The sequence below is a fragment of the Nesoenas mayeri genome (genome assembly GCF_963082525.1).
Source record: "Nesoenas mayeri genome assembly, chromosome: 6".
In the NCBI taxonomy this organism is placed as follows: Eukaryota; Metazoa; Chordata; class Aves; order Columbiformes; family Columbidae; genus Nesoenas; species Nesoenas mayeri.
In genome coordinates this window covers 11,940,000-11,965,261 of record NC_137545.1, presented here as the reverse complement: position 1 = coordinate 11,965,261, position 25,262 = coordinate 11,940,000, and the positions used below count along the sequence as shown (strand labels likewise).

Here is a 25,262-nt window from a genome sequence, read left to right as displayed (position 1 = left end):
TCATACCAGATATCTTGTGCACCGAGCTCTAGCAGCCACAATACTTTACGACCCATTTAAAATGAGTCCTTGTGATAAAATATCACATGTAGTCTATATAACAGATAATAATGAATAGTATAATGTATTATATATAATAGAAAAACACAGATTCTGTAAAATTATACCAGTGGAATCTAATACTCCTTTGAAATATATTTCCTGGATAATATTTCTACTCAGAAACAACTTACCTCCCTTCTGCTGTCCCTTCTGTAGGGACAGACTTGCTGTTCAGCTCAGCGCAGCATATGCATTTCAGCCTGGGAAATGGAAAGGCATTAAAACAGGTCTGAGAAGTCACTTTGTTAGCTCAGGAGTAGTGTCCATCAAAGCCCTTTAGCTCTTCTGGCCTGTATCTGATCTGCAGATTCTGATCCTCTGTGCTATTGATACAAAGCCTGCAAGAGCTCCGTGAGTCTTCTGGTGACATATAGGCAGGAAGGAAAAAAAAAAATAAAAACAAACCATATTTAATTCCTCCTACTGACAGCTTCCTTAATAAATATTGTAAGAAATTTCTCACTTAAGAGCCACCCAGTAATATAATTTGCAAGTCGAAATGATATATTCAGCAGCCAGCTCAGGGGACGTGTGTTTCTACTGTCCGAATCACATGAGCAGGGAATAAAATTTTTAGCTCTCACTGAAAGCTGTAATAATTTATTATGACTTGTTGACTTTTTTTTTATACTATTTTTGACTCAGAGGAACAAAGAGGAAGGAACTGCCACTGAATTACATTGATTAGGTTTTTCCATAGTATGCTCACCATGTTTGTTTTCACAGGATATAAGAACACAAACACTGCAAATTAATAAAGCTTCATGTATATCTAAAGAAATCACAGACTGAAGCCCATATCAGCACAGGCAGCTCTTGTATACAGCCATAACAAGTGGTTCATTTTCTTTGTCTCCCATCTTGACATGCTTCCGTAGGAGTTAAGCCTTTGCTGTTTGGATCAATTTGAATAATCCCAGATTTGTTTGTTGCCTTCTGTCTTGTCCTGGTGAGGCATCCTTGCACTCTTTCTTCTCTTCTCCGGGACTACAGTTTAAGGAACGTTCTTTTCTGGTGTGCATGAGGAAAACAGAAGCTAACTATAGATGCCAAGAGGGACCCATCTATAGTAAGAGACCTCTTCTTTAGTGAGAAGGTCTCCCAAGTGTCCACTGTGACAAGATCTTACCCTCAGCGAAGAATTCCCAGACATCACTTGGTTTCTAGAAGACTTTCTGCAGACATTGAAAAGAAAGTCAGGCTGCCAGCACTCTGGCTTTCTTCAAGGTGCATGTTGGCATGGTGCTATAGATTTCTTAGACCCTTTGTAAGCAAGAAGGAATAAAGTATCTTTAAAAATGAAACTGTCCCTATCCTATCTTTTCATGCATGTTCCTTTTAAATTCTACCTCAACAAAGTAGTTGAGGATGAACCCAGGAAATGTGAAGTGGTGCTTTCATTGCTCCTTAAAATTCAATCCTTTAAAATCCACTTCTCCATTTCTTTTGACTTTCCCACTACAGCCTTCATTACTGGGAAGCAAACACTAACTATTTTGGTTGGTTTGTGTCTTTTTTGTGTTTTTTTTTTAATTTTCTGTGTGATGTAGTGCTTGGGTGATGAATAGCTGTCAATGTTCATTTTTTCAAAGGAGTAGCTAGGAAAGGTACATAAAATGTGTTACTAATTTACCTAAACTTGTCTCTTATTCTTATTACCCTGAATAGCAAGTGCTGTATTTATGTTATTTTCTTTCACAGTGAGAGATGCAGATATACGATGTGTGGCCATGAAGATTCAGTCAACAGCACTGAGTTTCTTCCATTCTCCAACATTGCTCTCACTAGGTCTGCTGACAAGGCTTTATCTCTCTGGGATGCCAGAATGGTGAGCAGTCTTTTTCTTGGTCTTTCTTGAATTCAAGCAAAGTGATGGCATGTATGGTCTGAGAAAAATGAAAACCAATGTAAAATTAAAATAGGAAGTAAGGTTGATGTGGCAATAGAATATTCACTAACACAACTATTATCTTCTGACTAAAAATATCAACATATTGCATCTCCTTGACATCTGAAGTGACTGAGTCCTCACAGTGTAACAAATGGGCATGTGTCAAGATCACTGAATAAGTGGGTAGAGTTGATTAGGTGGTGTTGGTTTTAGCAGCTGATGGTGGTTTTAGGAGCTGATGGTTTGGTTCTGGCAGACCGCACTGCTGCACGTTGTGCTGTATCAGTTTGAGAGATAGAGCAGCTGAAGGTCAGTTTTGCTGGGCTTCTTTTCTAAGTGCTGGTGTGTGCTTGAAGTTACGTACAAAGGAAATGGGGGAAATGCCAAAGGAGAAACACAAGCTGTGTAGAACTTTAATATATTTATTCTTCCTCTTGAAGGGATTGCTCTCCACCCCCCTCAGAACTCGCTACTGATTTCTCATGGAATATGTATTATTTTCTCCATCATATATCACTGCAGGTAGTGTCAGAAACTCTGCATCTCTCCTTCATTTTTCTCTACCTTCATTCTTTGGTATGAGTTTAAATGGATTTAGTACATCGGAGAGTGTATTTGTCCCTGCTGCTTTGCAGACCAAATATGTAAATCTTGTTCAAGTAGAATATGAGAACAAGGCAATAGGACTTTTTTTTCTTTCATCACAATATTCAATAATCATTGCTTCTGTTGTGGTATTTCTCATAGACCAACTCTTGAAATTCTCATGTTGTTAATTCAGTTCATATTATGGTCATTTTGCATTTCTCAAACAGTGTAAAGATACAAGATCCCAGCCCACAATAGCGAAGGTTGTATTCGTGGAAGGGATTTGAGAGAAAGGAGCCAAAGAGCTATTGCTGTGTATTAATAGCTGTTGTCATCAGAGCTATACAAACACAGGATAAGAAAAACTGACATGAAAATGACAGTGGAATATTTGAGATGCTCATTAGGCAATTTCTATTTATGGATCATAGAAACAGACTGAATAGATGGTCCTTTAATAATAATCCCGGGCACAGAGCACAACAAGTTAAAATGAAGCCAGTCAAGGATCATTATTCTTAAATGCATTGGTTTGTAAGAATATTTGACATCCAAGTATGAATAATTCAAAAAGGAAAAAAAAAAAATGAAAAAGAAACAAAGTGAGCAACTCTGTGGAAAAACAGGTTTCTTTGTTTTGTTTTCAGTAAATCCTGCAAGGAACTTTATATTGCAAATGTCTCCATAATCTCCTGTTCATAGCAAATTAACAGAATTATAAAAGAGTTTTTCTTTGATAAACTTATAGAAAAATCCTGCTCAATTTTCATTCACCAGCACTGTTTTTCAGCTTCAGGTGATTTTGCTAACATACAAAAAGCTTTTGTGAAAAGAAAACATTATGTATGGCATCTTGTTGTATATTTATTCTCTTGAATTGTTTCCCTCTTCAATGGGAAATCTTACATCACTTTAAGTGGTGAAATCACTGTGAAGATGCTATCTCCCTCTAAATACTGTGTGATATTAAATGTTCCCTCCAGAAAGAAGATGAATGATTCTCTCCCATTAATTTGGAACAGAGTATTTTCTCACCTCTGTGAGATCAATTAGCATTAAGGAGTACATTTAAGATAATTTTAATGAAACATGAAAATCATACTCCAGTTTGTTTTCTCATAAATTAGATTCATATTATTAATCACATCTTGCTCTTCAATCATTAAATTTTGTCAGCTCTTTATTGTTAAAGATAATGGATGCAGAGAACTGTAAGTCAAAGCTGTGCAAGTTGAATGGGCAATGAGCTCTGGATTTGGGGCAGAATGGAACATAAATCTTTGTAATTACTAAGCCATAATGCAACCTTCAGACTTTTGCAACATATAATATTACTACTCTTTTCTTTTTCCTTTTTTTTTTTTTTTTTTTCTGGATCACATAGGATCAGATCTAGTGGTTCAGAAAAACCTACAGCACATTAACTGTAATCGTAAACCTAAGATATATGTTGCCTGTAGGGAAATGAGAACACAGAAGGATGAATAGTATTTAGATTATTATGGCTCTTTCCAAACATTCTGTGAGAAAATATGAAGCTGGTGTTGGATTTGGATGGGAACCATCCTCATACTGTGCCAGATTCCCAGTAGTTAAGATGTATGAGACTGAGGCTGCAATTCATGGGTAGGAATTTCTTGCCAGTAAAGCTGATGGCTCTCGTGCCAAGATAAGCTGCAGAATTTAGTTTTCTTTATGTCAGTTTCATAGAAAGACAAGCATATTTTGGCTTTTCACCAGAATATTTTCTTGCTGACACATCAGAGTGAGCATCTCTACTCATGAATTGCAAAGTGTGTCCAATGATAAATGTGAGAGGTGAAAAAGAACATGAGACCCCAAGAGTACAAGTTCACCTGCCTGGGTTAATTCTTCTCGTGATAAGAGGTCTGCCACTCATCTGCGTCTCCCATGTTCTGAGGAGTAATTTCTTGGGGCTAGTCAGATTTGTCTGGATAACATTTGAGCCAAGCTGAATCTTTGCTCTTTCTCAGACAGCTAAAATGCCAAATATTTATACACTTAAATAATTAAACAGACGGGAAAAAAAGTACTCACATTTTTCATTCTACGTGTTGAAATTTATTGATTTAGTAACTATCTCATCTGCTTTCTGAGTTTTGAAATGTCAGGTTCTATAACTGGATATTTCCTTTTTGAAAATGTTGTGTGGTGACTGTCATTTAGAAGTCAACATTCACTAGTAATGCCCTGAGGAATGTGTCCAACAAGGATTTGGGAAGACTTGTCTGTGTACTTAACTGGGCAGTCCCGTTCACATCACTGATGCTATTCTCATCGTAAAGTCAAGCACATGCACAGCCCTGCAAAAACTTAGATTCATACAATGCTCTATTTTTCTATTTGATTTTGTGGAATACTAAACATTTGAGATATTGTTTCGTAACTGTCCATTTTGGTCTCTACAGATCACTGATATTCAAGTGCTTGTAGTTTAATTTTTTAATTATCCAGGTTATATTCTTGACTTAGACTGCAGGCATATAACACAAATCCCATCCCCACCCCACTATTAAATTCATATCTCTGACAACCACACAGGAAGGCATCAGGCATGTCAGCTTATTACTATTTGGGTCAAAGACAACTTAAGCAGGGGTAAGGCAGTGCAGCAGAACAACGACGGGATGCAAATTCTAGCTCTGTGCATCAAATTTTATCCTAAACAGTAATTTGTGGACTGAAGAGCACAATCAAAAGTTAGAAGCTCTGGGGTAGTGTGGTCTTTGATGAGTAATGCAGACACCAGTCTCAAGAAGAAAAAAAGCAGAATGAGATTGTCCAAAATCCTGCCTTACCAGCAGCCAGTACCTCCCAGCAATAACTTATTCTCATCAAGCCAGAATCTGGCTGTGGCCATCGTACTCCTTCAAAGACTGGTGTAAATTTCCCCCCGCCACAAAGCAAGGGAGGGGAGTGGGAATCCAGGCAGAGCCTCTGTTCAGGCTTCCGCAGCCATATCTCTTCATGGGTGTGAAGAAACTGGTTCTCTCTTAAGCCCTGGAAATGGCTTGTGAGTGTGGTACAGCCACACTTTATAGAGTAGAGCAGGGGTACATTACATAGGGAGAGAGGCCTTAGGAAGAAGTAGTCAGTGAAAAGTGGGAGAGGCAGATGGATCTCCCTTTAGGGCAGGATTTTTTTCTTTATATGTGGCATTAGATAAAAAGGATCTTATGTATAGCCCTTTTAAAAGCATTTCCTAATAGAGTGAGGCTTCTATACTCACAGTGTCTGCTTATCATTTTCTGTTAATGGCTTTCAAATGTTAGCAAAGGTTTGATAGAGTTTATGTTTCCATGTGATCAGGTCTCTGGGCCCCATCTGGTAGGGGAAATGGCAGTGGGTGCTCAGCCCTGCTGTCCAGCACCACCTCTCCTGGGGTCCCCCAACAACCCCGCCACCCTTGTTCTACAGAATGGTGACAAGTGGTGAGGGTAAGATACTGCCTGGAACTTTTCTTTTTTGGCTTTTCATGATCTACCCCACAGACTTTTAGATCCCGAAGTGATCTGTCTGTGAGTTCAAAAAAAATAGCAGAGTAAATACCCAAGAATTTGCGGTGGTGGAATTTGCATTTTTGTGGTCTTGCAAAAGGCACACAGATCATTTAAGGACAGTTGCTATTTAAAAGGTCTTTTCACACTGTGTCCTACCAGAGAATAAATACTTACGTACACCAGTTTTTGAGCTCTCTGCTAAGGTTGCCAGCTGTAGTGCAGCATTTTAATGATGAGGACTTAGATGCTTAAGTTTTTTATATGGATGTAGAATAATTACAATGATGCTGATTTAAACTCCAGTCTTGCAGTTTTTTCCTTCACAGTACAGCCTATCATTTCCCACTGGGTGTTGTCCATGGCATGGGACAACCCTGCTGTGCTTCCTGCTACAACTAGACTGTGCCTGAAAGCTAGTTAACTTTTACTTGATTAAATTTGGTGAAATTGTTCCAAACTAGTAATTTCATTAGATAACTTTTTTTCCCCTTCTAATTAAATTATCTTTTAGACCACTGTTTTTCAGTGCTGATTTTGTCACAATATAGTAATTTTCAAATCAGTAATCACCTAACATAAGCTGTTTTATTTTTGTTTCTTCAAGTGAAATATAAATTGTCTTTTAGACTACATGGATTTTGTCAGAACTCTTTTGTCAGTAGATTTAAAGTATGTGGAAACCCCCAGTTCTTTGTGAGGATGCTGCCCATCTGTGGTGGGAGCTTTTATGTTTGTTTGAAGTGGGCATTAATGAGGTAAATTCAAGAAAAGTGTCAGAGTGTTAAAGAATCAGACATATGAGACAGGCACAAAGGGAGTTACTTTGAAAGTTAATCTGCTTATCTTTACATTTTTTGTCCTAGTCCACTTGATTTATCCCCAAATAAACACCTTAGACACAAAATTATCAGTCAGAACACCCTCAGGGTATTGGATTTGTCAGTTTTATTTGAACCCTTTTGAACTCCCAAGAAACGTATTCAAGAGCAGAGTGGACAGACAGATTGGATCGTTTAAAAATTCTTTGACAGGCAGTTTATGGTTCAAGTCAATCCTCTTCAAAAGTAGGTCAAAGATTGAAGTCATCAGTATTGGAGATGAAGAGCTCTTCCAAGCAAACTTTGAATCTCTCAGTGTAATTGAATTATTTCACTTTGAATAAGGGACATGCAAGGATAAGTCCAGTTCCTGGCATGAAGTGTAACAAATTTTGTGTTTCTGAGTCTGTTCGATATATTTGTAAATAATGGGGTCGTATTTTAAAACTCCCTGTACTAATACAAAAAGGAATTTGAGTCACAGTAAAATGTGAAATCAAGAACAACTAGCTATGAATACAGATTAGGTTTTTTTCCAAGAAGTAGCATCATGAAAGACAAAGTAAAACTTGAAGAATTTTGTGTCAAAACTGTTTGGGATGCTTTCCTGAAGGCTTAGTTCCAGTGTTTCCAAAACCAAAAATATGGCTGAAGAAAAAGTCTTGATTTTTTTCTAATTTTGAAAAATAATTAAGAAAAGCCTTGAAATGGTCACTATCATTTTTTTAAAATGCTGCATTCCAGCTTTCTCCAAAACAAATTCAGTGGAAAAAGGTGGGTTAAGATAAAATATTTCAAATAATGAACATATAACTCTGCATATTTGGGTCAGTTGACCCAGATGCAAGCAAGAACGTATCCTAAGTATCTTATGTTCTTGTTTTGCTGCGTTTTGGTTTGTCTTCTTTTGTTTTTTTTTGGTTTTGTTTGTTTGTTTTTTAATTCCTGGGAGGTAGGAAAAGTATTGCCCTTCAAACTGTATTTTGCTACTGTCCCTGGAATAACCCTCGAACTGGAACTATGGCTGTCTTTGATTTGGCCTACCCATACTGACTTGTCCCTCCTTTTTCTTGCCTTCCTGACTGCTCACAAATCAAACCATTAAATCCAAAGTTTAACAAACTGTATAATCAGTTGATCTCATGGGATTTTTTCCCTGTTAAACTAGGTTTAAATTAGACTCTAAACATTTTAGTTCAGACAAGTTACCTTGTTCTGCAAAGCTCCAGGTGAATTAGTGGCTCTTAAGAGGTTATAATTACTGTTTTATTAAGCTGTTCCTGTTCATTGACATGCCTGGGCCTGTTTGCTGGAATTCAGAGTCCTTTTGCCTGTGGGAAGGCAGCACCTTTTACAATGTTGTCTTCCTCTGCCTTGTCTCAGCAATGGAGAAATGTTACATTTTTCATTTCAAGGACAGGTCTTTGAAAGACAAGGCAGTTCTGTATGTTAAAGCTTAATATCCAGCTTGACTTCTAATTCACATGAAATGTTTGAAGGACTTCTACTCTGCCCTGGGGAGACCACATGTGGAATATTGTGTCCAGTTCTGGGCCCCTCAGTTCCAGAAGGACAGGGAACTGCTGGACACAGTCCAGCGCAGCCACGAAGATGCTGAAGGGAGCAGAGCATCTCCTGTGTGAGAAAAGGCTGAGGGAGCTGGGTCTCTTTAGCTTGGAGAAGAAAAGACTGAGGGGTGGTGACCTCATTAATGTTTGCAAATGTATAAAGGGTGAGTGTCACGAGGACGGAGACAGGCTCTTGTCAGTGACAACCAATGGTAGGACAAGGGATAATGGCTTCAAACTGGAACACCAAACCTTCCACTTAAATTTGAGAAGAAACTTCTTCTCAGTGAGGGTGACAGGCACTGGAACAGGCTGCCCAGGGAGTTTGTGGAGTCTCCTACTCTGGAGACATTGAAACCTGCCTGGACACCTTCCTATGTAACCTCATCTGGGTGTTCCTGCTCCGGCGGGGGGATTGGACTGGATGATCTTTCGAGGTCCTTTCCAATCCCTGACATTCTGTGATTCTGTGTCTTTATCTTGGCAGTGAGGGAGTTATTTATTCAGATTAAAGTAATTCCTTTTCATTGCGGTGTTCACAGTAATTTCAGCTGCTACCAGCAAATCGAGAAACAGGATCCTCTGCAGCCTGCCATACCAGCTAGGGGGTTGCTTCTGGGCAAAGCATTTTGGAGTGATGTTGTCACGTGAAACACATGCTTGTAATTCCAAATGAGGGACATCCATATTCCAGGCAGCAGGTCGTCCAATTCACAGCTCCGCCGACAGTTCCCTGTGATGTATCACTGACTGTTGTAAACTTGCAAGGGCAGGCAGAGAGGCAGCAGTGGAATGGAGGAGGGGGTTAATTCACTGCTGATTGAATCAGATTTCATCAGTTGTAAAACTAGAGTGGATCAGTTTTCAGTTGCTGCTGGTTATCTTAGAATATTAGCAGTAATTAGAGGCCTATAAATAGATAAATTTAAATAGCTGAAGTTCTAGCCAGAGGAAAAGTCTGACTATGGATTTCAGCAAACAGCGTGGCTCCTGGCGTGTTGTTCCAGGAGTGGGTTCTGTCAGAGTGTGCAGTGTAACAGCATTTGGCTGTGTCGCTGATTATTTAGAAATGAAGTGAGAGAGGCAGACTCTGTTCCTGTCTGGGCAGCAAGTAGATTGACCTGAATCTGAACTTCTTACCAGCTCCCCGTGTATATCTATAATGTGTGTGCATGATATATGGCAGTAAGTATGAATTTAATTTTCATGTCACCAATGTCACTTTGAAACAAAACGGGAATAAAGTTCTTTCAAAGGTATTTGGGAAAGACCTGACTGCAGAATAACATTTGCATTGACTTCTTAGTCCTAAAACTCTAATTAAATTATTGATTATGAAGCTGGCTGCTTTCTTAATAGTTTCTAATGTAACAATTAAAGCAAAGTAAGTAATTAAAAATGAAAAGATCGGTCCATAAGTACAATATTTGAAAGGTCATTTTCAACTTAATCGCTTTTTTGAAAGAGGCAAGAATAAAACAAATGAGTCATTAGTAAAAAAGCAATTTAGTGTGTGTATGTGTGTAATAATGTTCCTACTAGATTACCACTGGCCACACAATACCAAAATTACTTTAAAATAATAGCTAAATGTTCTTAGTTGATATTATATTAACACCTCTCTTCCCAGACCAGGCTTCCATTGTGTGACATGCAGTAGAAGGTACATAACCATTAGCATGCTTCTGCTCCAGACAGCTGATAAAAAAGGCAGAAGCCAGAAGCTTCGGCCAAAGAGAGTGCAAAATTTCAGTGAAAATATTATGTTATTATTTAACAGCAGAAACTGCAAAGATTATTTATTGGCAGTGGTTTTATAGGCATGAGAAGGGGAAATGTGTAGAGGTCAGTCAAGTTGGTACATGGATGTTTATAGGTGTGAAGGTCTGAGAGAGGAAAACACAAAGATGTTTGCCATAAAATTTTCAGAAGACCACTTAACACTGTTGCTTTTGACAGCGCAGATGTGAGAGATGACACTGAAGGATTTAAGAACTGATAGAGAGTTTGGAATCCACCAGCAAAAAATAGGCACTTACAAACAAGGTGCACAGCCAGGCACTGGTCACATTCCCCCAAATGGGGAACTACTGAGTTTTGCACTGTCTTCTGTACTGCAGGCCTTTTACAAGGTGCTCATAATGTTATATGAAGTAAAATCAGTCACAGCTTTTGCATCATCTCTAAAATTTAGCTATCATGTCCTGACAAGCCAGGGAAGGAAACACATCTGAGATGCAAGCTCTATTACAAATACTTTACTCTCTGCCACAGACCTTTCAGTATAAAATGTCTAGCTTACATATCACTGCAAAAGTAGCTCATTGGTGAAATAGTTCGTAGGAATGATGACAGCCTGTTCTGGAGCTTGTTATAAATGTAGTTCAGTATCACCCTACTGCTTGTACACACAAGGTAATTGGAAACTAAGCCAAACTTTGAAGCATGGGTGTGGGGATTTGCTAAGGAAACACCTGCTGTATTCATCACCTCCTGTGCTTGTAGAACATGTGTGTTCCTGTGTACAGGGAAATTCATTAAACCATGGGAGAAAGAATTCATCTAAGCATGTACCTCAAAGACGTACAGGTCTAGGGTATCTATGATTTGACTAATATTGTGAGCTTTATAGACATTTGGGGAACTGAGCTCTCATGAATAGTTACTGTGCACAGCAATACTTTCTCTAGATAGTAATTGTCTTGCTTGCTACAATTAGATTCTGCTTCAACACATTTGCTCAGAACCAAATCCTGCTCTTGACAAGGCAGTGGGGGGAAAAATTACTGTGCTGTTCAGGTTGTGTGAGAAATAGATAAATCTGTTAATCTGTTAAGTTAAAGGCATTGCCTCTTAAATGCTCTTTTTCCTTTTCACAATTAATTGTGGAATCTTCTTTCCTGACATATTAATTGAGGAAAGCAGATTATAGATGTGAACTTTTTATGAAAGGTCCTCTTAGTGGATTAGCATGTCTGACCTTCCACCTGCATGCCTACAATGCTCTGCCATGTGATGCTGAAGAAAAAGAATGGGTGATTTGTTATCTTTCCTTTTATCTGGATTCCCCATGAGCTGTTTTCATGTGTTACTGAGTACAGAGCTGCTCTTCTGTAAGGTTGAAATAAGGCGTCTGGACACTCTTGTCTACACAGAATATGCTATGATGGGTTTTTATTTTTCAAATTCAATGATTACACTAGATTCTCTACTCCAAGCATGAGCTGTTATATATCAAACCATGTATTCCACTGTCCCTTCCCAGACATAGATGTAAGAACTTCAGTTTCAGAAGTCTGATGACATGATGACTGCGGCTGTGCATTCTCAAAAAGATCTATTAAAGGAAAAAGCAAGCAAACAAAACAAAACTTACAAATAAGTTTCCATTCTACTAACAACAACATTGTGAAGTAAGTAATGTATTTTAAAAAAAAATAGCTATCCAGTTTGGTAAATACTGAATCAAAATGTTGGTGATGAGTCAGTCTGTTGCTCTGTATAGATTACATCATTCTAACTGTCACTGCTTGTGTATAGATTTATTCCCACTCTGGTTCCCCACAGCCTCAGCAGGTGGCTTCTTTAGACTTTCCATTCACACGTCCTTGTCATAATAGCAAGAGAGATACTGTCTGGGAAACGGCTTGAACTGAAAACCAGGCAGGCCTTTGGGATGACTTCAGCTGTGTGTTCAAAAAACTGGAACTTCAGAGCTTGAAAGATATATGCTTAAGAAAATATATTGTCTTGCTGCTTAAAGAGAGCTTAACTCATCAGTTCTGAGTGTCACCTGCAAAGTAGTTGAGGGTCCTGGAAAAGCTGTAGGCTGTCAAATTGGTTTTGAGGAGGATGCCTCATGCAGTGTTGATGGATAGTGAAAGTTTGCAGTGGAAATTCATACTTTAAAAATTTCCCAGATGACAGAATTTTTGTCGTAGATATTTAATGTACAGAGAACTTCCAGGTAGACACAGGCTTAAAACACTTTTATGCTCTGATACCCCCAAGGCAACAGCACAGAGAGGTGGTATTCACATTTTATGATCCAAGGCCAGAATCCAGCTCTTTGATTATAATTAAATTCAGCTTTCACATTTATAAGCAGGATAAAGAGTTGAGGATATGTTATTTCAAGAGGCAGCATGCTTGGTCTGCTATGAAACTGATATGAAATTTGAGATGCTTCTCTTTCTCACACAGCCAGAAATTTGCTTACGAGTAGCAGGTATGTCACTTCACCAGGCTCCGGGCAACCTGATCTAGTTGAAGATGTCCCTTCTCCTTGCAAGGGGGTTGGACTAGATGACCTTTAAAGGTCACTTCCAATCCAAACTCTTCTGTGACTCACCTCTTTTCCATCTATCCTTCAACCCTTTCTTATTGATGTAGACTGTGTGAAAAAAGAACACATTAAAAAGGAAGAGTCTTGCCATCTCATGGTGTGCTATAATAATAATCTAAAGATGATTCAGCTGAGGTCCTAAAATACGAATTCCATTTTCTCTTTCTGGAATTCTTTTTCTCCATTTGTGTCTTTTGGCATATTTGCTGGAAGGGATTAAATTGATGCAAATGTGAGATAGACCTGGTTGCTAAAACGGTGGAGGTGGAATGAAAAATTGTTGTCCTGTGGAGCTTCAGGTGTTGTACACTACTGATGTGGACATGGGGCGACGTTAGCATGGGCTATTGGAAGGAGAAGCAATGAGGCAGCACCTAATTTGTGTTGTACTATTTTATTTAAAATTGTTCCAGTAGACTGCCCTGGTGGGATTTAGTATTGCCTATAGAAACAGGAGAGTGCACATTCCTTTGTTGCCTTGAAGATGAGATAATGTGACAGCACGGTAATTGTGAAATTATCAAAACTAGTAGTGACTCATTTTGAAGAGAATGGTCTGTGCTGGTAGCCTGAAAACCCCACGTGTTCCCTCATTGCAGCAACAAATACAAGGCGGTGCTGATTACGTTCTGTAATTTATGTGAAGCAACTAAAAGAGATCTGTCTCTGTCACCGTTCTGGCCTGGACTTTCCTAACACCAGGACGGTGTTTCAATCAGTGGTGTGAATTGCTGTGTCACTCTTGTTAACAGCCAGGTTTTCTTGCATTGTAACATTTGCTCATTCTCTTCATCTGGAGGCAAAGCTGCTCCTCGAAGTGCTGTGGCATCGCTTTCAGAATTCCCTCTGTATGCTTTCTCCTCCTGTGTTTAATGGTATCTCCTTTGTTTTCCTAGAACAATTAGCCATACCTCAGGATTCACATTTATCAAAGCAGTCAGCACACAATTCCTCATCCCTACCATAAATCCCAGTCATGCACACTCTGCCATGCCAAATCCAGTCATGAGTGCGCTAATCCCTTCACAAATGCTGTGTTTGGATGGTCTGAGCTCCATCAGCTTCTTTTCAGGAGCCCAATCTTGGAGCCCATCTTGATTGCAGGGTGATCTCAGAGCCAGGGCAGAAGAATAAGCTTCAGCAGTAGCTTCCTTGTCTCTCAAGTTCAGATTTCCGGCAACAGTTTGCTGCAACTCTACTAAAATTAATTGTTTCGGGACTTACACAGGAGGAACAAGGTGCTGCCAAAAAGGTACCACCAGTTGATCCCCCAAGAACTGACTGTTCCTGCATCACTCAGCATGGTTTTCAAGACAGAAAGGATTTACCGGTAAACACTGGTTTTATCGTTTGTTTAGCTTTTCATTTTCTCTAAAAATAAATATGTAATTATTGCATTCCAGTTTTCCCTCTTCTGTGGCTCAAGCCCAGCTTCTCTGCCTCCAAGTGGGTTTCAGGCCAGTGTTTTGCAAATTATAGTATTTTACATGCCAGTCCCTTACTCAGCTGATTGTTTCCTCTCTCCTCAAAAATGTTTTATAGAGAAGCAATAAGCTTTCAAAAAGAAGACATTTATCACACACAGATTGGAAACACTGGGACAAAACTGATAGGCGAGATGCAAAATTTAGCAATGTGACAAACCTTTTGTACATAATCATCCCTTGTCAGTGACTAGAATAAATATCAATGGTCTGATTTTCCACTGTGAATAAGCTCAGCACAGGAAAAGAGGTACTCAGTGATGTATGCTGATATGACTGTGCCACAGTCATCTTTTTATTTAAATATCTTCTATTTTATATTTGGTTTCTGCAAAAGCAACCAAGAGTGGCTTTAGCAAGAAGCCACAGAAAAGCAGGAGTGGTCAGGACAAGAACAAGGCAAGGTGTGACCCTCTGCCCATCTGCCAACCCCTCGGCCCCCCTTTTCAGCCCCATTCAGTAATGGCATGCAACTGGTTTTACTGATTGAGGTGGAACCCTAGAAAGTTAAGTCTGAGTCTTGGATAATTTTTGGGAATGCAGGTAGAATGTCCGCTTGCCTCAGAGTCCATGCCTTGGGACACGGGCAGCCTCTTGACAAATGCCCTGGTGTTAATGCTACTTGCTACTTATTTTGGAGTTTATCTTTATAATAGTGAAAATTACAGACTTCTATATTTTTTTCTTTGTTTTCTTCTGTGTTTAGTGAAGATTTGCATACAATCATACACTTCACATTTTAACCACATTCTTAACCATATTGGTCCTGGCCATCATGCTCTCTCCTGTGGGTGAATAAGAAATGGAGAGATCTGCTCTCACTGGCTCTGCAGCATTTGGGACAACTCATAAACATATCTCATCAAGCATGTTCTCCCACCAACCCCAATATTTAGTGGGGCCTGTTGCAATAAGGCAAAGGGTAAAGGTTTTAGACTAAAAGAGGGGAGATTCAGGTTAGACATGAGAAAGATAATTTTTACAGCGAGGGTGGTAAAATACTGGAACAGATTGCTCGGAGAGGTGGTGGATGCCCCATCCCTTGCGACATCCCAGGCCAGGCTGGATGGGGCTCTGAGCAACCTGATCTGGGTGAAGATGCTCATGGCAGGGGTTGGACAGGATGTGTTTTGAAGATCCTTTCCAATCCAAACTATTTTATGATTGTCTCTGTGGCTCTCCTGCAGTGCCACCATCACAGAGAAGGGCTGTGGGGTAAACTCAAATGTTTTCACATAAGAAACTTGAGGCCTAAGTATTTTATTTTCCACACTTAAAGTGTTAATAGTTTTCAGTCATATTTGAAATGAGAATAATTTGAATTTCAAAAAATGACAGATTCATAGGAAGTAGGATAAGAAATGCAAGATGCTTTGAGGGGAAAAAAAAACACGAGGAAGCTGCAGTTTTATCCTGGGAAAAACTGTGTAACGTATTTGAATAATTTTGGTTTTAGGGCAGGTTGTCTTGTGAATTTTGTTCCATCTAAAATCTTTCTAAATCTGAAAAATGGATTTTGTGAGATCTGACATGGATTTGCAGAGTATTCTGATTTTTTTTTGGTTCCCTTTTAATCACGTTATTAAAAATCAGCCCTGTGTCAGTTCCTCTCTGAATTACATGGAGCCTCACGTCTCAAATCCCCCCAGCCACCACGGGCGGCAGACATGACCCGTGATGATGAGGTTCAGTGGGACTCAATGGAGCGTGGCCAGGGCTGACATTCCCCTATGGGCTCTCACCGTGCTGGGCTGGATGAGGCCACCCTGCAGCTGATCAGCCTGCTGGGCACGAGGGCACACGTGCACTCCTGACATCAGGGCATGGAACATCTTTGGAGCTGGAGGGCTTTATTTTAGAAGAATAACCGTCCTACTTTAAATAGAGCAGCTTTGCTGTGACCGAGACTGTTGTTGCTGTTTGTTTGTTTGTTTTTAATCCAAAAATTACTCTTTCTCTGGAGGAAAAATGCACATATTGATATCAAAATTTTATTTTTAATCTAGATCCTAGTGTTTCCAGTGGAGTGGGGCTTTGCTATAAATGAGAGTTAAACACTTGTTGAATACATACCTGCAAGTTAGCAAGTGTGCGTGTACGAGTGTGGGAGAGTACTTGTGCACACATTTTTCTAAATATATTTTGCTTTCTCAGGAACGTTAATTAGTAATCAAGAGTAAATAGTTGTATTAAACCTAAAATTATAATGATGTTATTATTTGACATTGTATAATAACATAAAAAACCATTAATAGTGTCTACTAGTGTAATGTTCAGAAGTGGATTGGTTTTGTGATGACAGCACATAACTGCCTGCTATTTGACTTAGATGTGCCACTTTCGAAAAGTTTGCTTATTAAACATATTCATGAAGCAACTTATATTTCTTACTAGTCTCACTCAACGTTAGCAAGTGGATTGCATTCCCTAATTAGCTTGCAAGGAAATGGATAATAAAGCTTTTCCCTAAAAATATGTATTTCTGGTTTTCACACCTTTATTCAAATTTTTCTCATTTTTAGCCTGCCAAAATGAAATAAATATCTGTTGGGGGTATGAAAAAAGTAATTACTTTCCTTCTCCTTTAACTTCCTCTTAATTAACTTTTAATGTATGATGTTACTCAGGGAGCATCCTGTAATACTAAATGTGTCTAAAACAGAAAAGACAGAGATTTAAATGATTTAGATAAACATCTGCCTAACATAGAGGCATAAAATTCCAGATTCCAAAAAGCAGTGGCTTACTGCCAGCATTTGCAGACACACACACACAAAAGTTTTCCTTTTCTATAAATCTACTTCCCTTGTATATATGAGCTTAGAAGAACTGATCAAGCCTTCAGGTGCAAGTGACAAAGATTGCAGATAGTGTCTAATAATAGAAGCTTTTTGAATATCATCAAATTGCTGTATGAGCATCACCAAATTACCATAGGTTTTTGAAGGAGGACATGTTTTTTCTGGTATAAAATTCAATGTTTTGACTTGTTCTAGAATCAGCCCTCTTTTTCTTAATTTAAGACAAGCAATGGAAAAAGAGTTATGGTTTCTGTCCATAGTTTCTGCCTACCTGACTATATAATGCTAATCCATACTGGTATTAAATAATTCTATTTGGATAGATTAGTTCTGTCTTTAGCAATTTAGAACAATCTTCTGAAGTAATGTGCAGTAAGAGTGTATTAAAATAATTGCCTGCTATTTATTTTCAGCAATATTCAACTGTCAGAAATGGCATAATAAAGAGCAATATTTTGTCAAAACCTCAAGATTTCCAATAGTTGAATCAATAAACACAATTACTGTTGTTCATAGTTTTCCAAATAATGATAGACATTAAGGATGTGTTAGAAACCTAAACACAAAATCTCTCTTAGAGTTGTTTGAGAATTATCTAATGGAAGATAATTTCATTATAAAATGCTGATTGCCCCAAATATTTCTGTGGAAACATCTTCATTTTACAAACTTCTCTTATATGCTAGGCAGCATCCTGGTGGACATTGTCTTCATCCCCTGGCACAGGGGTTTCACTGCCAGCTCCCCCAAAACAGCTGCTTTCTTTTCACTTGACTTCAGCATAACACTGTACAACTGGAGATATACCAAAACGGAGCAAACTTAAGTAAAAGAAAATCCTCCAGCATCTCACTGTGTTTCTCAAGAGTTTGAATGAGGTGTGAAGGGCATTGCTTTCTTTAGCAAGACACACCGGGTCTCAGCTTCACTCCTAGCTGGATAAGCTGTGCTGGTTTCACGGTACTCTCATCCCTCGCTGGGAAGTGTTTCCTTTGCAGTCTTTAGCTCACTGCTTTGTGCTCTTTTCTTGCTACAAAAGTGCTACTGTCTGGCTGTAGTAATTCATCTGGTGGTAGAACAAGATGGACGTGAACCAAGTTGTGTACCCTACCTTGTGGTAGTAGTGTCGTAACTCAGAAGTGTTGCTTGCGATAGCAGGTGTACTTGAAAATTCATAGTAGATGCTCCACACAGGCAAAAATCTGTATCCAAGTGTTTTAGCCTAGTTTTGGATCTCTGAACAATAAAGGGACACCAGTCCTGGGAGGAAGTCTTTTTTTAATAAACATATTTCTTAGATTTTGAAAAAAACTTCCTCCTTGGATTAGGATGAAAAGGCAATAGTTCAAAAACTTTGTGTATCAATACATGGACAAAAATCTCTGTCCTGAAAAATCAAACTGTAGTGTCACCAGAATTTTGAAATATTTTCCTTTGACAACTTTGGCAAAGTTGGTTTGACTTAGTAAACCAAAGCTTTTTAAAAGGTGATTTTCAACACTTCTGATACTTATTTTACCAAATGCATGTCAGTTGATGTATTTAACCTGACCTGTATCTTGATCAGGCTTATTGTTTAAAAAGTCTTTATTTCCCCTAACAAATGTTATGTCAAATATCTACCTCTCTTATTCCAGTTGACAACACTTCTGTTGATAAGAGGACGAGTTAGAGCAATAAAGAAAGCCTAAAAATGATTAAAATCAGATCTGGGCTATTGTCACATGAAGACTCTGGAATAAATGTATGTTCCTCTGGCTGGGTTGGACTTGACCTGTGACCTCCTTTATAAAATTAATGCACTGGTGAGGAGTGTCACCTGTGTCACCTGCGGTGCCCAGCAACGTGGGTGTGCCCTGACGGATGGGAAGCTTTGCGTGGTTTATATTGTGGCTGAGGGGTTACAATCATCTTTCGCCAGACTCTGTTGTCACCTTCTCTCCTTATTGTGTGGATCATATCGTACTAAACCCAACATACTGCTATGAGCAAAAACAGTCAGAATGATACATGAGATGGCTTCAAGACAATAAAAATTAGGTAGACCTTACTCCGTTCTCTGTCAGCATTACTGCCCCATTTTTTGAGAAGAAAGATCTGAATGTGAAAGAAAGGGGAGACAACAGGATAGAGTAGAAAGATGACGGTTTGCTTCCATATCAGGTAACTATGGATGGTGCAGGTTAGCAGTGAGAAAGATGATAGAAGTGTAAAATCAAGTATAAACGAGAAATATGTACCACAGAAGGTGGAAGTAAAAAGCAGTGAAAGAAGAGAAAGCAGTGGTGTCAGGAGAAAAGAGGACATAAAAAAGCTTAAGGAAAGGAAACAGCAAACAAAAAATCAGGATGTATTATATATTTTTGGTATCTGTTTTCTGCTCGGAAGTTTCTACCAAATAAAAGGCTCTATAATAGTGATTGATTTGTAATCTCTAGTGTCATTGCCCTCACTTCCCCCCAAAGCCATCTGGAGCCTGTCTGTAGACAGCCCATTGAAAAGTATGAATTGCAGCAAAGAAATTCTGCCTGGCAGAAAGAGGGATTGGTAATCAAGTCCCTTCCTGCCAGGCAAGGCTGCTTGCTCCCTTTGCATTTGCTGTCTGGTATCCTGTCTGCAAAATGCTGTCAGAGATGGTACCCAGGGAGGTGCACAATGATACCAGGGATTACAAATCAATCATTCCCATTGTTGCTGGAGCCTGTCGTTAACGCTCAAGACAGATAACATGTCTTTTGTTCGATAATTTAGTTGTTTTTAAGGATGAACAAAAAAAAAAAAAAAAATGGTGGCTTTTCAAGATTCACAACTGTCTCTGGGCTGATGGTGCCCAGGGACTCAATGTCCAGCTGAAGGGTGTATTAGTGATGGTAGCGCAGCCTGTCTGCCCAGGGCAGGGAGGACAGACATGCTCCCCTGCCGCCACAGAACTCATTCTATTCAAAGCCTGTGTCCTCCTGTGTTTTCTTTTTGTGCATCCAAAGAGCTGGGCAGACAGGATTTTGAGGAGAAATTTATACTGTCTGCTTAGAAGTATGAACAGAAAAAGGCTGGGACTTGTCTGTGATGAGGAAGGATGGTAGTGGAGGAGGTTTCACAGCAACTGTATCCCCAGACACCAGAACAAGGTTGTGGGAGGAGGAAGAAGCCCCAAAGGAGAACCAGCTTTGGGCCAAAGCGCAAGAGCACCTGTAGCAAAGAGGCTACACGTTCCTGGATATGAGCTCTTTCCTTCTCTTGACGCCATGGTGCCAGACAGGGACTTTCAGCAGCTGAGGAGGAAGAGGAGGAGGTTAAGTTATGGGGTAGGAGCACTGTCTTTGCCACCCCGCTGTGTCTCTCTGAGGAGGATACGGGCATTTAGCAGATGCTGTGTGGCTGTACCATGTGTCCTGCCCTGGCCCAGGCAGAGAGGATGCAGGAAGCTCGGCCACACGCCATGGTGACAGGCTGCTGGTGCCAACGTGGGCATATCCCACTGCAGCACAACTCGGGCAAGGCCTTCTCAGTGCTCCTGCTGTGGGGATACAAAAGGAATAAATAAAAATGTAAAAGAGGAATTACTAAAACTGTCCCTTGATAACTAAATGGTTGATCATAAATTGGAGTGTCTATGCAAATGAAGTAAATAATTAAAAACTCCAAGAACAGCACTGACTAGGTGGTTGATGGCTGGCAATTATAAAAGCTGAATTTTTAATATGCATACATCTAAGGAGCCAGTAAAAATTAGCTCCTAGACTAATGGACTTGCCTTTCTTCCAAGGCAGAATTTTAATGAGAGCATTATTTATAGCAGAGCCCAAGAACAAGCATTTTCTTGCTTAGTTCCGTTTCTTCTTTGCTGACACTTTATTCATTAACCTATGGACTCCTTTAGAGAAGAATAATACTCTACACAGTGGAGGGCAAAGATCACTTTGACCCCTGAAATTAGTCATAGGTCATATATTGTTAAGAGAGTTACTTCTTCGAACAAATAATGTTTATAAACCCCTGTTAGTAATATGTCCTCATTTCATGCTGGTTTCTGAGTCATTTATTTGCATTTTGGTTCACTGAAGAGAAAATGAACATAACGTGATATCTCAGAGTATAATGCTGCTTGTGCCATCTTGTCTTGTACAGTGGGTAGACAGGCACCTCGACAAAACCCAAGAGGCTATTCTGCCCACATATTCTTACTGTGGATAAGAGGTGCTCTGTGTGTGGCTTAAAAACATGCAAGGACATGAATTTATTCTGGAGCTCTGCCCTGTCATCACGGTGACCCTGTTGTACGGCAGCACAGCTGGCACAAAAGGCAGAGCCCTGACATATCGAGGTGACCAAGCCAGGCCAGCCTGTGTTGCCGTGGAGTGTCCGCTGGCTGGAGGGGGAGCACAGGGCATCCTGCTCCCTGCCCATTCCCTGCAGAGAATCAGGGTGAGAAGGACATAAGCCTGGTGGAGCTAGCTGCAAAAGCAAAACCAAGGTGTTTTGGCTGAAATTTTAAAATTTTTTTGAAGACTTGTAGAAACAGAATGCGAGTAGTAGGTCATTTGCATGGAAAGCACTTCATATGTTTTCCTTTTGAGTTTCTTTTTGTTTTATACATTTTTTTCTTATTAAAAAAAAATAATCTTTACTGTGTGTCTGTTTCAACAATAAGGAAATGTTTATAAATGTCGTCTTCAAGGGTGGGTGTCAAAAGGATGGGCCAGACTCCTTTCAGTGGTGTCAAATGGTAGGATGAGGGGCAACGGTCACAGACTGTAGCACAGGAGGTTCCATTTGAATATGAGGAGAAACTTCCTTACTTTGGGGTGTCAGAGGAACAGGCTGCCCAGAGAGCTGGTGGAGTCTCCATCTCTGGAGACATTCAAACCTACCTGGACACATTCCTGTGTGATCTGCTCTGGTGAACCTGCTTTCGCAGGTGGGTTGGACTGGATGATCTCCAGATGTCCCTTCTAACCCCAACCAGTCTGTGATTCTGTGAAAGATCTGACTTAAATTGAAAATTTACAAACCCAATAAAATAAATGAAATAGCTCTACTTCTCAGATCTAGGAATAATTACTTATACTGTCCATAATGATGAAGGAGACAGGAAAGGAGAAAGAAAAAAATATAGAAGAGTGTTTTATTTTTGTTGGGGCTTTATAATCAAATCACACTGAAAGCATAGAAAAAATAAAGTAGCCTTTCTCATTTACAAAATAATATAATGGCGTCTTCTGAAAAGACAAACTTTAAGTTGTATTTCATTCTTTACTAATCAAAATCATGTGGCTGAAAATTTTGACCTGGAAAACATATCTAATAGGCCAACAGTCATGCTGAGTGCTCACTCTATCTGAGTAATGGAATGGAATTTGCTTTTGCCTTGCTCTGCTTGAACATGGTGCCAGGATTCCTCCCACAGCTTTCAGCCGTGTGTGCCACTGTACTTCTTTTTTTCTACATTTTACAATGGGCACTAATTCCATTCTCATTAGAGAGTAAAATTTCAACAGAGGCTTGGTCTGCTGCAGGGTGTAAAATGCTGTGTAAGTAGTACTTTTTATTTATGACAGTTCTTATAATAATGTTCTTGAAACTTGGATGTTCAAATGATTGAATACTGAGATGATCATTACACAAGAAGTAGCATTTAATTTGGTAGATGCCTGAACATTGTTGTGGAGCAGGATTGTTGATGTGCATGTCTAATGCAGATAATTTTTTTTCTGAATTATTTTTTAAAAGTCTGGTTTTTGACAGTAATATCTGCTTCCTGGGATGCGGCTGTATATCTTAGGAAGTTATCAGATCTGTGTGTGGCTCAGGTACTCTTTCATCTTGTTGAGTGCACATGACAACACTCAAAGAGATAGAAGGGAGTTTGGGAATGTTTTTAACTTTCCATCACCAGAGCTGCAGGCAGATTTGAAACACTAAGGGCAAGACTTCAGCAGGATACAGAAGTGAATGGACATTTATATGCATAATGAGACCATACAATATGTCAAACATAAAATGTATTTCATTTATTTTTAATACAGATAGCAAGTTTAGACTTGAGAACATGAAATAATATTTATGGATGGCATAACCACCTGTTTCCTTCAGGAAGGACTGTCTGTTATCCAGTATTAATAAATAGCCTGAAGGTGACCTGGAAAATGAGTGGGAACCCTCGGCTGCAAGTTAGTGGCTCAAGTATTGTCTTGGTCGTTTTACTTTGCTGTCAGTTTACTGGCTGTATGAAGTGAATCAGCACCGTTGAGTTCCCCTTTTAGGAAAACGTCCGCTAGGAAAAACCAACCAAGGCAGCATCTCAGTGCTGTAGAAAATGACTGAATGAACTGCACTTTGAAGTGCTCATACCTTCTCTTCTTCCCTGTCCTAGTCCTGGGGGTGTAGCTCAGAGCTCAGTGGTGTAACTGTGTGTACACTGTGTCTGAACACAAAATTTCACCACTAAGCCTACTAGATGTGCCTTAGTTTGCATGTATTTTCAAGTCTTTCTTCCCTGCTCTTGTGTGTGCAGGTATTTCCTGAAAATGTACTTGTTTCATTCATTACATAAAGTTCCACAGGAATTCAGGCTTCTACAGGCTCTGTGAAAATCCTGGGCATTTTGTATAATGAAGGATTAGTAAGAAAGCATCAACATTTTTCATTACAGTTAATAGAGAGCTTTAGAAAACTGGAGTTGGTAGATGCTCCCTTCCATGTATCATTATGTTAAATTTTTTGTGGGTTTCGCAGGTTCAGGTGTTCAGAAATGATAGCAGCTCCCACAATCATTCTGTGCAGAAACCCCCGCCTTTACACACAGCTCTCAGTGGAACACACTACAAATCCAGGTTCAGCACCTGCCAGCTCTCTCGGCAGCCCCTTCAACACCTTTGTGTTCCGTGGCTTGGTTCTTCATTGCCTGCAGGTTCACTAGTGTTCAGTGCTCCTGCTCTATCACGGCTTGTCCCCTTGCCCGAATTTGTCCCCTAGCCTAGATCAACTTCTGTGCAGACTTGCTGTGTCAGCAATAGCATGCACAGGTTTTATTCAATATGCTTGATTTTCCAAGATCATTTCCAGAGAGGACCTTTCATAGAGCTAGGAAGTGATTGCCTCATAGATCTTTACCTGACCATGTCTCTGCGCTGTACCCAGGTGTAGTTTCTGTCTGAAGTCCTTCTATCCACTGCTCACTCAAGACTCTGGGTAAAAGTCACTCTGCTCCCAGATTTTCAAGTTGTCTCCTGCATTTTATTTCTACTCTGATTATTACATTTTTATTCATTCTGTCTTAAAATACTCATTGCCTGTTGTAACTGCATGTCCTTTTCTTTTTCTTTTTTTTTTTTTTTTTTTTTTTTCCTGAGAATGTAAATTACTTAGAAATACCCAGTATAATATAGAATCAGTAAGAGCAGAAGGCTTTTCTTTTACCCTCAACCAGCTGAGGCCTTGGCAGGTACAGGGTCCAAAGACTCAGGAATGTAAGGAAAGAAAAGATAATGGTAAAGAAAAGTAAAGAACTTACCTTCTATGTTGTAAAATGTTGCAAAGAGAAACACTTCATATTTCCCCCACTGTCAATGTGTAAGCATTCAACAGCTAAACAGTACTGCCCAATGGTGAGTGGTTCTCCTTCTTCATTTTAATCTGTGCAGCTCATTGTGGTGGCAGGAAAGCAGCAGTGGAGGGAAAAGGGAATGATTTTTCCCAGATTGCGTTGCAGCTGCCCCACCCTCTTTCCCAAAACAAATTCACGGGGCTTCAAGGCTTTAATTTTAGTACTTGAGGAGTCAGAACACAGACATTTGTTTTCTCCCGTGCTGCTTTGTATTCCTCACCGGCTGATCCTCCCACTGTGTTGCTGAAGGCTATGTTCTTCTCTTGTTTGCTTCACACTTTAATTTTTGGGAGTTTTGCCATAATGTGGCTTCTCAGCATAGGAGAGTTGCCATTCCTGGGCCAGAGGAGGTAGGAAGAAAAAAAGTCCCAATATCAGCTTCTGAGTGACAATGGCCTGTGTTAGAAACCCATCTATTCAATCGCTGCATTGAATAAGGGCAGATTTTCATCAAAAGAAGCTCCCAGAGGAGTTACATACTTTGAAGGAAATACATTAATTAAAGCACTCTACAAAATAGTGGGTAAAGAAATGCATA

The 25,262-nt window shown here is 39.5% G+C and overlaps 1 protein-coding gene across 1 annotated transcript in view; it reads left to right on the top strand.

Annotated features, from left to right (window-relative positions):
• The window catches only part of SPAG16 (sperm associated antigen 16), a gene marked incomplete at both ends in the record, with an annotated part of 350,679 nt that overhangs the window by 238,308 nt on the left and 87,109 nt on the right, over positions 1–25,262 (top strand). Inside the window, 1 exon segment of the mRNA XM_080346699.1 lies at positions 1,804–1,930. Coding sequence (XP_080202825.1) covers positions 1,804–1,930 — 127 coding nt within the window.